The sequence below is a fragment of the Atractosteus spatula genome, chromosome 13, assembly GCF_055471065.1.
Source record: "Atractosteus spatula isolate fAtrSpa1 chromosome 13, fAtrSpa1.hap1, whole genome shotgun sequence".
Classification (NCBI taxonomy): Eukaryota; Metazoa; Chordata; class Actinopteri; order Semionotiformes; family Lepisosteidae; genus Atractosteus; species Atractosteus spatula.
The window spans coordinates 23,457,219-23,473,903 of NC_142718.1; the positions used below are offsets into that span (position 1 = coordinate 23,457,219).

The 16,685-nt window shown below is 35.0% G+C and overlaps 1 protein-coding gene across 2 annotated transcripts in view; it reads right to left on the reverse strand.

Annotated features, from left to right (window-relative positions):
• tfpia (tissue factor pathway inhibitor a) overlaps window positions 1-16,685 on the reverse strand; it is a 49,021-nt gene that overhangs the window by 2,948 nt on the left and 29,388 nt on the right. Inside the window, exons 3-5 of one of the 2 annotated variants that reach the window (XM_088930235.1) lie at window positions 14,007-14,183; window positions 11,463-11,534; window positions 1,713-1,763 (exon numbers count right to left, since the gene is read on the reverse strand). In XM_088930235.1, coding sequence (XP_088786361.1) covers window positions 1,713-1,763; window positions 11,463-11,534; window positions 14,007-14,183 — 300 coding nt within the window. Of the gene's footprint in view, window positions 1-1,712; window positions 1,764-11,462; window positions 11,538-14,006; window positions 14,184-16,685 lie in introns of both variants that reach the window. The other variant, XM_088930234.1, reaches the window with a different exon arrangement.

Sequence of the window (16,685 nt, forward strand, 5' to 3'; positions counted from 1 at the left end):
TGCCAACTCCAGCCAAACAGACTTCAATTGTATTCAGGCATGTTTCACCACTGCACAAACAAACCCAGTCACACGGGTCGCACTTCTACAGTTCTTGCATGCTTTTTATGCTCTAATGATAGTGCCTTTTAAAGTCTTGGGATATTACATGTCATGCAATTTAGAAATGCATTTAATTCACACCCAACAAAATCAATGAGACTTGAAAAGTATTAACTGCTATAATAGTAACTTTTTCCAGCGATGTCACCTTCTTACTCTTATTGAAAAATCATGTGAATAAAATAAATCAAACTACCTTCAAAAGTACTGCCTAATGAAGGGGTATGCCATGGGGTTCTTTACAGTAATTGATAAATAACAAAGAATATATCCATATAACTACTATTCATACATATAGCAAGGCTAAGCACATGTATATATTTTTTAACCGAGAATCATCTTTTTTAATTCTATTCCTGCAAATTTGGAATGATCAAAAGAGAACAATTTGTCTTGATGGCAACAAATATATTAAACATAATTGGTTGTTTGAGTGGGTACTGACAGGGCACACATTCAAAGGATTTACAAATATTCCTCCTTTAAACATCTGAGCCAACAGATACCATATAAAAATGATACTGGTTAACAAACTGCAAAATATGATTAATGACTTTTCCCTTCTTTTCAATTTACAGAATGGTATGACAAAAATAACAAAAATTAGAAAGCCTTCCATTTAAGATCCTATCTCAATGTTCAGAACTTGTATAAATGAGCAGAAAACTTTTTGGCCATGTTAACTTACTCTGAGATATCCTCTTCACTTTTAGCGCTGTACTAAAAACGCCAAGGAGGTTGATAGAGAATGAAAATGCAGTGCATCCCATTATAAAATTGGCATGCTAGTTATTTAAAACAATATCTACCAACGTAAAGCATGTCTAAAGAATTTCCTAAGATACTAACCCTGTCAGTGAACACACTATAACAATGGACATATGTGCAAATCTCTGAAACAACTCTTGCATAAGAATGCAGTATTTGGTACATCTTAGCATGATGCAAAATCATGTCATAAAATGTAAATGATTATAAGCATTTTATAATTTTGAATTTCACATAGTGAAATTAGATTTTATTCTATTTCGATTTTATCACAACGCAGACAGCTTGAACAGAACAGAAAAGTGGCACACTTTCAGCCCACATGGTGGCAGTATGAGATAATTCATGCAATGTACAGTATGCAATCCAAGATGGAGGTTATAGATATAACCTTAAAGCACTGGAAGTGGACTAAAAACACTAAAAGCAAAAATGAGATTTCTAATTTTGGCATGTACATTCTTATCCACACTGTTGTATCTGGATAAAAATATGAAATGATATACAGTGTGCAGGAGTTATTTGATAATGTTACAAGACTACCATTTCATTTCTGTCTGTGCTTTATTTCTAAGGCAACGTTCATAAGTGCTGTAAATCACAGCAAGTGCCAGGGGTAAGAAAAATGATAGCTTTAATGTTTGCCTTTGACTATTGGAGCTGTATTCAGTTAGAAAGCCAGTTAGGCAACAAATCATGGTTCATTAGGAAGATTATATCAAACTAATTTTTTTCCTTTATTTTTAAAACCGTACCTGCTGTGTAAAACCAGTGACATAACTGGTATTATATAAGTATTATATTAGTTTTGTTCTTTTCATTTTCTGAAGAAGATAACTTACCTGCACGTCTGCTATCAAGTTCGGGTGAAGAACTATTAACAGTAGTTAAATCTGAAAGAAAAAAGAGACTTAAGTCAAAACATTATTGTTGTTATCACAGACAAAAGGTATACTACAGGAACATGCTATAATTGAGTTTACAGTTTAACGAGCAAGCCTATGTCCGTTGTCAAATTGTACAAACAACTCTGACTAATTCTGAAAAACTAGCTGCCCATAAAAATCAAAACCAATGTGTTTTTTCTATTTGCCTTCTTGTGGTTGTTTGTTGATATGACAATGCTGAAAATTATAAACCAAGATGCTTTAAAAATGCAACAAATGAGTATTGGAGCCAATTGCATTTCACAATTTAAACTGTACTCTCAGACTAAGAATGTGTGTTGAGATTTTTTTGTATTATTTTCTTTTTGGAAAGGATGAACGTACTATGACAATTTTTGTGTAGTGTACATATATACAAGAGGTAGTGAAAGGTGTTTGTGGCTTTACAAAGGGGATTTTTGTTCCAGTTTGTGTCAAAATACTGTGGTTCAGTCTGAATAGTTCATACATACTGCACTGTTACTATCATTTTTACTTTGGCACATCAAACTTAATTGTTTCCAGTGTTTTAGATCTCATTTCAAGTCTGTGTGGCTAAGGAATCTCCATTCTTGAATTGCATATTCAAAACCATTACTCACAGTATCACAGTTCTCAGCAGTATTTGGTCACTTCTTAAAATACTTTTACTAGTACAACAATAAAAATATTTAGGTCCAGGAGTATGTAGTTCAAGTATTTGTCACATGTTACACATAAATGAAAGATTTATCTTAGGAAAAGACATGACAACTTATTCCTTTAAATGCTAGAGTATTTTCTTTAGCCTTCACCACTTTTATGTAACAGATTTATGTCAGTGTGGCATTGTCCCAAGGTTTTTCTTTCACAGCATTGCTGGAATACTCTTTCATGTTTCAAAGGCTTTTCATTGGAGCTCAACATATTTTCTTTTGGACTTATATGAAGATATTGAGATGATCCTTTAAGTCTTTAATCTTAAAAAAAACTATTTTACTAGTTGACAAAAAAGTGTATTTAGTTCTGTATTCTCATTGAAACATCTCTCCACAATCATAGAACTCTATACATTTTCTGCTCAAGAATGTCTGTACAGTATTTAACCCATTTTATTACACACAACAGATATTTTTCTAAATATATAGTGCCACAGGTTGTAGCCATACAGACCCTTATCAAAATTCTTCTGCTTCCAGATTTCACAGTACAAAAGATTCAGTCAGTATATTTTGAATAGAGGACACTCTCTCACCAGCAAATAAGATAAATGTTATGCCAGAAAACCATAGAGCTATTGTAATAGTTCAGGTGGGTAGCTGAGTCAACATGCGTAGGCTGCAAAGGAACAAGTAATAGGTTTATTCCATGCTGAAAAAAGAAGAAAGAAAACAACGTTTTGGCCGTGGAGCCTTCTTCAGGTCCCACCTGAAGAAGGCTCCATGGCCGAAACGTTGCGTTTTCTTTCTTCTTTTTTTCAGCATGGAATAAACCTATTACTTGTTCCTATTGTAATAATGTTTGGCGTACCACATGTACCCTGTTCATTTCTGTGGGGCATATCACTTTTTTTTTTTACTTCCACAGTAGTGAGGCAATTAGCTTTTTCACATCTCTTGTAGTCTACCAAAAGTCTTTCAGTAAAAATTCAGTGAGATAGACACTTCCAGCAAGGAATTTTGATATTGGTCAAGCACAATTCTTAATGAAGGCTACCATCTGGGAGACCACTACCAACCTCACCAAGACTGACACATCATTATGCTCTATCTTTCCGACAGTTTTCAGTGTAATGACATAGGAGTGTCTTAACGTTACAGAGCGACACTTGTGATGGCAACCCAACAGCACAGCAATACACTGAGCAGCTACGGGGACTTACTTGGCATCCTTCCTGAGGGCTCATCCCATTGTGACATCATTCTTAGCAGGACAACGCACATGTAACAGCTTTCTTGTGAGATCAAAATGTGACAGTTATACCATGGATTCCCTTCTTGCATGGTACAGATGCAGCCATTCAAAATGAGCGGGGTATACTGCGGTACAACGCAGTGGGTGTGTCGCAATATACCGTATGCAAATTAGATTATGTTAATAGTATCCGGAATCACCTTGTAAAACCGGCAGGTGGAGCTAATAAAGCTTAACCTCTCCTGTACAGCATTTGAGCTGTCACCAGAAAACATCCGGTTTTCTCGAATCCTGATCACTGCTGAGGGACAATCTTTATTCAATTAAGAATTTAAGTTGTATACTCTTTAGACTTTTAAATTTAAACTGTGTATTAAAGCATGTTAATCATTATACATTAAAAAGTTGGTATATTTTATGAAAGCAAGATTGCTCAGTTGGACAAAAGTACACAACCTACCACCTTTATCATAAATATTTTAATTATGCAGAAATATTTTATGCATCGAAGTCTTTACCGAAGATATTACTAATAGTATTAATAATGAATGACCTTGGACAAGCTGTAAACTCAAAGTATTACCCTGGGACACATTCTTTGTAACCGTCTTTGTAAATGAAAAGACTTTATTTTTTCATTGACAAAAAGTAACACCACATCATTTTGTTAATCTGATCACGCATTCGTTTCCAATCATACAAAGTATGCCTTTCACATGCTCATAAAAGATTTTAATTTAGGAACATAAACATATTACTGTATGTAAACTGTACTGTATATGGCTGGTCTTGGTAGTTTAAAGAAAAAATACACACCAGTATTACATTTCTCCCTAAACATTTTAAGCATCTTACATTTTACATTTTAAGTCTTACATGTGGTTATTTCGGAAACATTTTTACGAGCTCCTTCTGACCATATTACTGTACGTTTATACAGATGCAGCCATTCAAAATGCGCGGTACAATAATCTACCCACAAGCCACCGCGGGGCACCATAGGGCACCGCAGTAAGTGATTGGCTGGCCAAAATGACCGACAGGGGCACTCGTGGTGCATTCGTTGGTAGTGAAAAGATTTAATCATTTAATGTCTTTACTGTGCACATTTTAATCTACTTAGTTTTGAATATTTATATGGAATTTTACCAGTAAAGGGAAATTTTAGTAGCTGAGCATAAAAAGAAGAGGAGCATAATGCATCTGAAGGTCATAAACGATATTAATTTAGGAACATAAACATTACTGTATGTACGTAAACTGTACTGTGTATGGCTGGTCTTGGTAGTTTAAAGAAAAAATACACACCAGTCTTCCATTTCTCCCTAAACACTTTAAGCATGAAAGTTTTATGAAAGGTACCCAAATATGCGATTGCTGTATAGAATGAATTTTAATTTAAAAAAATTATTTAACACGAAAATTAAGCTGTTTACATCTTCCGCCTGAGAACAGTCACCCGTTGGTACCCAACGCAGAAACACAGCCACTAACTAGCAAAGAGAGGACATTAGCTAGCCAATATGATAAAGAAATAAATGATTATTTTGTTTATTTCTTTTGCACATTTATTTGAACATTTCCATCGATTGTACAAGCACTTGGAAACTGTCCAATCCCTAGTTCATCAGGCATTTTCTTTTACGCTGCGGGCATTCTCCTGGTCTGGCGCCGTTCTGTGTCTTCTAGGATATAATGCCAGCGAACTCTTGTTTTTATGTCCACTATAACAGACAATCTCCTTTGCTTTTAACCGAGCGTCTAACCCCTCTGATTGTAGAAAAAAGACGTGCTGGTTTGCTATACATACTGTACCAGGAAGATGATTTCTTTCTATTCGAAACGTGTATTTTAAAAGTTTAAGAAGTAAAAACCTTACAGCGTACACAGATTTCTAAACTGATCAGGATCGTTATCTTTGTCTTATCCATAATAATGTTCACCGCTCTGTCCAGCAAATTAATAATAAACTTTATTTTATATAGCGTTTTAAACAAATAAGTAATTAGATTGCTCATAAACCTAATCACTTTTTCTACATAAACACCGGTGAAACCGGTTTAATTCGTCACAGCCAGCACTCCCGCAGAGAGGGGGGTTGTACTCGTTAATGTCTTAGCCGGAACACATCATTATATCTCATTTTGTATTTCTATAAAAAAATCGTTTGCCCAGTTTAACACTATTGTTGTTATTGTTTTTATCCTGTAAAGCGCTTTGAGGAGCACAGCTTTCTCACCACTTAGATTACTTTTTGATACCACCCTTACACAAAGCAGAAACTTCTTGTATTTTCCGATGACATACAAGTGGAAAGATTACAGATTTTAATCATCTTTTTTCTGAACCAGAGAAAATCTGATCATGTTTCTCTATAACAATAATAAAAAAACTTTATTCTACATATCACCTTTAAAAGTGGCATCTCAAAGCAATACAGTAGATGTAAACCAAAGATTACAAAGTAAATACCCAGACAAACGCAAACGCGTTTTTAATAAAATGCTTTTATTCATTCAGCAGAGAGAGAGCGTAAAACCTGGGCGTAACAGCTGTTCCTTTTTCTGATCACTCGCTCTCTGGATAAACGTCTCACCTGTCCTGTTCTTTGTTTTCCTAATTTGCTGATTATGCCTTCTGCGATCAACTCCTGCCCTCACACCTAAAGAAGACTATTTTAAATTTCTTTGCGCGGTCCATTGTGCAATTAACCTTTGTATGTGCCGTCTTTAAGGTGATATCACATAAAGGTGATATGTAAAATAATGTTTTTTATTATTGTTATAGAGAAACATGATCAGATTTTCCCTGGTTCAGAAAAAAAAAGATCTAAACTATACTAGTTAAGAAAAATAAATCTAAACGGGGAGAAAGCTATGCTGAAAGTTTATTAAGATACGTAGAAGACAAAGATATAAATTTATGTTGCATTTGTCTGATTGTGAATCAAAAAACACATATATTTAAACCCGCGTTTGCGATTTAAATCAAATTGCGATTTAAATCAATATAAATGTTTATATTGTAACGCCTAGGTGACTATTCATTGTTATCAAAATGACTTAAATTCGATCATGTTGTGATATTTAGAAATATAAATTTGTTTGGTGCGAGTGAGGTTTTATTTAATCTCTGACTCAGGGAAACGTTTCATTTTTTCAAAGAAATGTTTGTTAAAGGAAATTCATGGCTCCAGCGGGATTCGATCACAGACTGTGTGACGTGGGAGTCGGGAACCTAACCCACTGCGCCACCGGCAAGGTCACATGCAGGGTGCTGAAAAAGCACTACAATGTACAGCGTGTACTATTCTTGTGTTGTGGCACATGAATATAATTATATCGTTATTAATTTCTTTAGATACGCGATTCCATATTATATTCCCTTTTAATCAAATTCTAAAAGTATGCTTGTTGACTCCGGTATCACGTTAGTTAAAGACTTCGATGCTTAAAATGTTTAGGGAGAAATGGAATACTGGTGTGTATGTTTTCTTTAAAGTACCGAGACCAGCCATATACTGTATGCTTAAGTTCCAAAATTAATATCGTTTATGGCCTTCACACGCGTTACAGTATGCTCCTATTCTTTTTATGCTCAGGTACTAAGATTTCCCTTCAGTGGTAAAATTCCATATAAATATTCAATACTTAAACGGGCACAGTTAAGACATTAAATATACATATACATACTGTATACAGTACAGTTTGCATACGGTAATATGTTTATGTTCCTAAATCAATCTCTTTTATGAGCATGTGAAAAGCATGGTGAATTGATTCTCAAAATCTTCAGCTCAAAATGAAACGCTAAAATGTAATGTAGGCTCTGAACGGGTTAAACTTTGATTTGGGCTTGCTTGACATCAGTGCCTTTCATTTGAAATCCTCCTTGAATCCTGCTAAACTAAAAATTAGACACAAGAAGAGAAGAGGCTCTGGTGAAATTTCTCTGTGAACCGAAGAGTTAACGTGTAAAGTGTCTCCCCCTTTTAAACTTGTTAATGCAACACGGAAGATATTACTGTATTAATGATGTAGCATTTTCGGCTCACATGGATTTGTGCCCTACACCCTGCGGTACCGCTGTGTACATACAGTACAAACATGTTGTGATATTTAGAAATATAAAAAGTCAATATACTGTAGTGTCCATAATATTTCCTATTTTAGTTTTTCAAAGAAATGTTTAATTGTTAAAAGAAAACTCATAGCGATTGCTGGACTTGAACACCCGACTTCACGCTTATAAGTCAGTCACATAAGCTATCACGCTACTGATCCAGTCATGTGACAAACACTGAAACAGCAATACATATATTATATTGTTATTAATTTCTTTAGATACGCGATTCCATATTATATTCCCTATTAATCAAGTTCTAAAAGTATGCTTTTGTTTACTCCGATAAAGAGCGTATTCGCAGAAAAGTTTAAAATGATCAATTTTCACAAAGTATATAAACGTACAGTAATATGGTCAAAAGGGGCACGTAAAAACGTTTCCGAAATAACCACATGAAAGACTTAAAATGTTTAGGGAGAAATGGAATACTGGTGTGTATTTGTTCTTTAAACTACCAATACCAGCAATATACAGTTTACATAATATGTTTATGTTCCTACACCAATATCGTTTATGACCTTTAGATGCGTTATGCTCCTCTTCCTTTTATGCTCAGCTACTAAAAATTCCCTTTAGTTGTACCGACAAGTTCACTACCGACCAATGCACCACGAGTGCCCCCGTCTGTCATTTTGGCCAGCCAATCACGTACCGTGGTACGCCGCGGTGGCTTGGGTAGTTGCATGCGGTACTGCAAAGTTTGAATGGCTGCATCTGTATAAGTACCACTGAACTTTAAAGGGATGATCAGGGATAACGTGTGGCATCTAGAGCACAGAGACCAGTGAACAGGCTTACAGCTGTCTAGGCTTTAAGAGAGGAATGGGGCAGAATCCTAAAAGATGACTTGTCTGCAACTGGGTGCAAAACATCCATCACAGACAAACAACAATGTATTGTTTCTTATAGTGGCTATATGTGCTGACTATATGCTGCTGCCTCCGATTTCCCCTGTTGGTGACAAATATGTTAAGCGGCATAATGAATTTACAATGTCAGTGCACCTGCAACAAAAGAGATTTCTTTCTGTTAACTATATGAAATTACTCTTTTGATACTCGGTATACTTTTAAATGAAACACCATATTCAAAAAGAGACAATTATTAATTGGTTATCATTAATTAAACTGTGTTCAATCCAGCCTCTCAAGGAACTGGAGTTCTGAGGCTTTTCTCTTCCCATTCCATAAAATATTGTAAGTGCCTGATTTGGAACTAATTTAAGAATTTATAGATATAAAGTTAAATACCATAAATAACACAAAAAAACTCTGATTCTCAGGATCTACTACTTTACAGTCCAGGACACAGAACAAGAGAAAGTCAAAGAATACAGTTTATTCCTCCTATTTAAAATTCTTTAACATACAAGGGGTGGGTGTAAAATACCTCAGGACAAACCAAATCTTTCATTTTTTTGAAGTGTTTGTTCCAACAAAGGTATTATTCCCATTAGCAATCCCTGTTGTTATAATAACCATGACCAAAATCCAATTTCGTGGGGTTGAAAAGAGCTTTCACTAAGGGAGTCTGAACATTACACAGGATCTTTAGCAACATTTGCTAAGCTCACAAAAGCACTGCATTCATCTGGTAAACATAATATTATCCAGGTTGCAATGAAAGCCTTCTCATCACCAGTTGGAAAGAACCGACAAGATCTATACCCGAAGGTGATAGTAAACATACTCTGACTTACCTTTTCAAAGGTTTAATTTAAGAATTTATAGTTACTCCTAAAAAGCATTTATTGATTTGGTTTAAGTGACATATATCCCAGTTACATCATTCAATAAAATATACCTTAATGTAAAAATTGAGTTTTTATAAGTTTGAACATAAAAATGAGAAAACTCTCACATTGGAATTTTCTACCATCAATTACTATTTTCTTAGTTTTACTCATGATTTATCAAATGTCTACAAGTATTATTGAAGCTAGACCTCCTTATTTAAGTGCAATTCCATTTTTTTTAATTGACACTGATTAGAAGATTTGCAGATGCATCCATTTTCTATAACTCTAGGTTGAAGGGGTAACAATTCTCTTTTTGCTGCAGTATCATTAAAATGTAATCAATTTCACCTTTCTTCTTTAGGTACAGGCACTCATTTCTCCGAGGCCACTCATGCCATTTAGAAGCCTACACCATCAGAAACCTGTGTATAAGCAATACAAATCTCTGCAAATCAGAACTAAAAAAATGCATAGGAAACCACAAACTGCTTTTTTTTAACTCCCTGTGCACATCAGGACACACTGGAGAAAACGGTACTTGATATTCCTCACCTGTTCCTTCAGTGCAGTATACAGTTGTTGTTAGACCCAATAACCTCATTTTTTCCCCAGTCAACAATGATATTGTGAGTATTCGGTCATTTATGTTTCTAACTTCTATGTACTCTACAAGTGCTAGAAGTCGTATACAAAAGAATTCTCTGACAAGTTTTAACCTGCTTTTAGTACAGTTTTCACACACACACCACCTAAAATATGTAGCAATAAAGCAGATATTTTATATGTGCTCTACAGATTTCCAGTTAATGCTTAATTACCCTGTGAAGTTTGTTCACTATAATTTTTGTTCAAGAAAGTAAAACAAAACTAATTCTCTATCAATACACTCTCTCTGATATAGCCTATTTTGTTTGCAGTTACTGTTACTGTTTGGGGAGGTTTTAGAATGTAATTGCTGATATATTTTTTAAACTATGCACAGCACAAAACAGAATTACCATAACTATTACAATTATTGTATAAAGTTACCCATGAGGACCTTAGCTCACAACTCCTTTATCATGTTCACCTGTCAAAGTCATGTAGCCGAGGAAAGCTTACTATACATCTGTAAGCTTGAATGTCTGTAAGGTCTCAGAAATTGCTGTAGGAATCCCTAGAAACCAAAGTAGCCCTAGCTGACTCTTGTATCAGTGATGACACACAGCCAGTTGTATCCTCCAACCGAGGGACTCCTGATTAAAGTAAATTAATGAAATGACACAGACTTGAACTGCTAATATCTGCACTATGGGACTTAACCAGTGTCAGCTTACTACTTAAGCCATTCAAGAAAGCCTACATTTATAAAATTAATCGCAAAATTAATCTTAGCACTTCTTCAAAAATACACCTGTGTCTGAGAATGAGAACTCTGAGATACAATAAGCCCCACAGTGCCAACACAAGAGCCCTAATTGGATTAATATCATGTCTTCTGCTACAGTGTTTCATGACAAAACCACCCTGGCCAACAAAAACCAAAGTCATTCTCTGAAAATTGTATGCTGCTATTGGGGAATCCCAGTTACATTGGTCTTATGTGGTCACATGACCCAGGCCCCAAGTCAAAGATGTCTGAGCTATAGTCCCCAACTCTGAGCAAACCATATTGGTAGGTGAGCCATTTGGAAGCCTGTGCTTTTTAACATATTCTGTAGTATGTTGTTTATTGCACATGATCCACTATATACAGATTTGCTGTTTAATAACAGATAAAATGTATATTTAAATGATGCAAATTATTTGATTATCAAAAAATATTTTTAAAAATAAATGCTTTCTGATTTAATGAATGGCATAACTATCCTTTTAAATATTTAACTTTCCATTGATAAAATGTAATCACTTCTTATCAAAAAAATACTTACCAAAATAAATCACAGGTATTATGTTTGGTTTGGTATCAGTATGTTTGTCACTATCTTCCACAGTGTGAGGCTCTGCTTGGATTGCATGAAAAGAGAATGTGATTAGCATTTAGAATCTATTTAAATAAATCTTATCCTCCTTTTACACATGTACATTTGTTAAAAACCACTTTACAATTGTGATCAGCCATATAGACTAAAAACTACCTTTTTTGCTGCCACACAACGATGAAAAATGACTACTTTAGAGAACAAAAATAATTTAATAAGCCTGGATGTTTAATGAAAAGCATATGTTTAGATGGCATGATCTAGGATAGCTAAGAAGAGAAAAAAACATTCTAAAAACATGTGAAGACCTGCACCTCTTCTCCTGAAAGCCTTACATCATACAACTATAGCACTAAAAGCATTTTAATACTTGGCAATAAAGTTGGTTTCAAGAATTGGATGCCTGAAAAAATAATCCTAGGAACATGTTATGCAACATTTTCTAGATTCAAAACAAATGGAAAAAGCAGTTTAGGACAAGTTGTCGGAAAATTGTAGGGAAAAAATCAATATAGGATTAATTTATTGGTTAAGCACATCAAAAGCACTAAAGTAAGCTTCTGCATGTGGCAAAGCAGCAAACTTGTGTTGTGAACCACATACAAAGTATAACATTCATGAAAGCATATATGTATCCAGTATAATATCTTATAGAAAAAAAACATACCTCTTTCTCATAATTTTGTCCTCTAAATAAGATAAGCAACCAGCTGTCTACTACAGATAATATAAAAATATAATTGCATTCAACACTTCATTTAAATGTTTTTTAATTGACTTAATGGACTTATGGATTGCTTTCTCACATAATTACACTGTTCTTCTATTACATTGCATTGTTAGTCATATTTTCAAATTCTATAGCTTGTTTTTGAATAATTTCTAAAACTACAAATATGAATCTTGTCTAGAGAACACATCTGCCCCGCTTACAGCACCAATATCACCAACAGTGATACCTAGCTACCACTTGTAATAAGTGCGAGTAGCTGCCAATCTGAAACCCCCACCCCGATTAAATAATACAACTGCATACTGCTTCGTATGCATTACACACTTAGGCAGGCTTTCTTTGTAGTTTTAAATATGGCTCATGCTTCTGATTACCAGTTTAGTAAAACTAATTGAATTCATAAAAATAATTCTTATACTAATATAGTGCTTTTCTGGACACTTCACTCAAAGTGCTTTACAGGTAATGGGGATCCCCTCCACCACCACCAGTGTGCAGCATCCACCTGGATGATGCAACAGCAGCTATAATGCACCAGTACACTCACCACACACCAGCTCTACATATAAAATCTACTAACTAGTTAATGAAGTACATCATTTTACTTGAAGTGGTCCCTTCTTATGTGTAAAACACTTTAATTTATTTTGTGATGGAAAGCATTTTATAAATGAAATGAAATAGTAGTAGTACTAGTAGAACTGTGATGGTTACAAATCTTTACTGAACTCAGCAATACAAGAAACATTTGAATATGCATGTGCTCTTTCTCTTCTGTTCCTTTAGGCCTGAAAACAAAATCACTTTAATGCAGTTGGGCAAGGCACAGCAATTCACTGGCAAATATGAATTTAAAGTTGGCAATGCCTTCCAAAGAGCAGAAAAAGCATTCAGTACTGGCATGATTCATTGTGATGACTGATTACATATAGATCAGAATTTCTAAAAAATGACCAGATTGATGAGTATAATATTTTTAAAAACCTTCTTTTAATAATGTCTAATGACATTCCAAAGGTTAAGTTATTTGAGGAGAGCTGATGAGATTGTACTATGCTTGAACTAGAGCTGGGAGCCAGCTTGTAAAATCAATCCACAAAACATGAAAATTATCACTGATAGAACATGTCTATCAGTCAAATGAAAGAAAACAGTCAAATGTTTTAGTTATTTACATTAGAACTATATTGCAATTAGAAATTAAATGGAGAGATAATAAAATATTTTTTAAATACTGTTTTCAGTTTAAATGATGCTAAAGGAGGAATTTATGTGTGAGGGTTAACCTAAGAAGAGATGAACTCTATCTTCATTTTTCTTCTGTTAAAATCATTACTAAATCGAAATTAGACTAATAGCCCTGGAAGAAAATTGACAAATTGGGATTACACTGAATTCTGGGATGATGGTGTTACCACCTACCACTGTATGTATACCTTTACAAGAAATTAGTTTTCAGATGTTAGGTTAGATCCTTATGTATGTGACAGAGAAATTAAATGTGTAGACCGCATCTGATATTTGTGACTCGCCTAGCTGTTTGGATGCCTAAACCCTCACTTCACCATTGCAAGGAATGAGCTAGGGAGCTGCTGCTAGGGTGTAGATGGGGTAGCAGGAGGGGTATGAGAAAGACATGCGAAGGGAAGTCCCACGTGCATGACAAATTTATATATATACACATAGGAAAGAGGGAAAAAGTGCAAGAGATTAAGATCTAACCTTCCGCCTGAACTTTGGTTATAAACTTCATTACTTACTTTTTTTATGGCAGGTAGCCTGACAGTCTTTTAATGTTTTGAAGTTATTGGCATTTCCAAAACAGCCTCCATAAATCATACGATCGCACTTCTGGGCTGAGGAGTTGAAGAAATACCGAGTGAATACTCCTCGGCAGGGTCCGGGCTCCTCCTCTAAGTGGCAGGGGTTTTTGCCAGCTAAACAGAGAGGGAATGAAAACAAATTATCTTAAATCACATTGATGAACAATGGTAAGGGGAAAAATAGAAAGAATTAAGCAAATAAGATGATAGTATATACTGTACATAATAATAAAGGAAAAAAACATAAATTGGAAAGTAATAGGGACATGAATCTCGCAAAATCTAAAACTGATACACCACTGCGTGCAAAAAATACAAAACGCAACAAAAAATGTCAATTGAGAAGATTTAATTATTGTAACGCATACGGCCACCAGTGAGGGTGTAAGAGCCGGCTTATCAGAGCGGTGACGTCACTGCCCTTCCCTGTGATAGCAGGGGCTGCAGCCGCTGGGCTGAGGGGAGATCTCTCTTTAGCTCAACAGGCTGGGTCCCTGTTAAGTGGGTTCGAGTCCCCGACGGTGGGGGGCCGACCTGATGCGGCAGCGGCAAGGGCGCCCACGTGAACCCCGTAGCATCACATTATCATGTCTTAATTATTCCTAATCAGTTTTTCAGCATTATATTTACACATAAACATGTGTAATGTATGTGTGTTTACACATAAACATATAACCGGTATAATATCCATTCAAATGCTGTTGTTTATGATAGTAAAATGATTCAGTCTACTTATCTAATCAACAATCTACACTTGCTGGATCACTGCCATGAAAGCAGACATAATGCCAGATGGCATGATAGATTTTTTTAGCACCATCTATAAGAAATAAAGCGTTTCCTAACTGCTGGCTGGCGGCCTGCATACCATAGAAAAAAATATTTAATATCCTAACCTCATTTTATTTGGAAACGCAAACAATGTTTGTGGATTTGATTCATTAAAATATTTTTTGCAAAGTGCCAGTCTATCATCAGAGCAAATACTTTAGATTGCTTGGCTTGTATCTCTTTTGAATATCCAGATGTACTTTTTAGAAAGGTATGTCAGAGTCATTCTTTTTTTTTCCAGTCTTGAATTTGAAAAAAAGCATATAGAGCAATTCAGTCACACGCACTCTGCTAATCATTTCACATACTACTATATTACCCCTGCAGATGGGGCCATGCTTTAAAAGCATCTCTAGGACTAATACAAATGTAAATGAAGGATGTAAATTGATATTACATAGTCAAAAGGTTAAGTCTGTTTTAATGTTCATGTGATAAGCTTATAGAGGGCTTGAAAATTCTGCCTAAGTAATTAGGAATGAATTTAGCAGCACAAAGCAAAGATAGGTCTGAACCTTATGAAATGATTCACGACATTTCACATTTTCCATCTCAGCTATAATTTAGACTGCCTGCTTACCATAGCTTTTTATGTCTGTAAATGTACTGTACCATTTTCAAGACATAACGAACGTTCTGTACCATCAAATTAAGTTTACTTCTATTTAAATGTTACTCAATAATACCACTCAAGCAACATACGTTCAGATAAAAAAGAGCAATGTCACAAAACATTCACGATGCTACGTATATGACTTAATCTGTTTTCTTACTTATTACCTTAATGAATATAAAAAGGGTAAAATTACAGCCTTAAATTTACAAATTACATCCCTGGGCCTTAAAGCAGAAGCAGAATTCTATGCTCTTGTATGTCATATACCATTTTAATTCAAAGGAATTTAAATTACTTCAAATCGTCCAAGAAAAAAAAAGGTGAATTTCACTTCGATATGGTTTTACACAAAACATTAAAGATCCTAACATAGACAGATCATAAAAGCCATCAGTGAGAACTGGGGGTATGCTATCCAGATCATTTGTCTGTGTAATGTCAGCTGCTGAAAAGATCACTATCCTGTAATGAATATTTGCTTTCTTACATGACAGATGTGAATACTGCATTCAGCAACCAGTGACATAAAAAATGTGTAAACAGTGAAGTGCATTCCCTACCCAGTACTTAATTTACTGATCATTTCAATTTCACATCAGGTTGCGCTCTGAAAAAAGGGGGAGAAGTGTCTTAAAGAATGCATGTGTTGAAAAGAGTTGTGTCTTAAAAAAACCTTTTGCTAAAATAAGGAAAACAAAAAAAAAGATTAATGCTAAAGACTTTTTAAAAGATTACAGAGCCACCTAGCCACCATTTTATGCCCATAAGTGTGTGCGTCATGTGATGGACTGGCATCCTGTCCACAGTGACTTGTGCCTTGTGCTTTCAGGATAGGCTCCAAACTACTATAACCCTAATCCAGAATATACAGCTTTGTGATAATAGATGGATGATCAAAAGATAATTGAAAAGGAGAAGACATGAAACAATGCTTGAAAATGTCACCTCTAAGAGTAAACAGTAGGAGAAATAAAAAAGTCAAATCTTGTGTAGTGCCAACGTAAAGTACAGTGGTAAAAAACTGAAGATCTGGGGTCAGCGTGCTTGTGCAATAATAAGAATGCATGATCCAGTCCTAATAGTGCTTTATTGTTTAATATCATATAGTACCCAGAAAACTGAATCTATGAGTGAAGGTTTTTTTCCCCAACATGATGATGACATTAAGC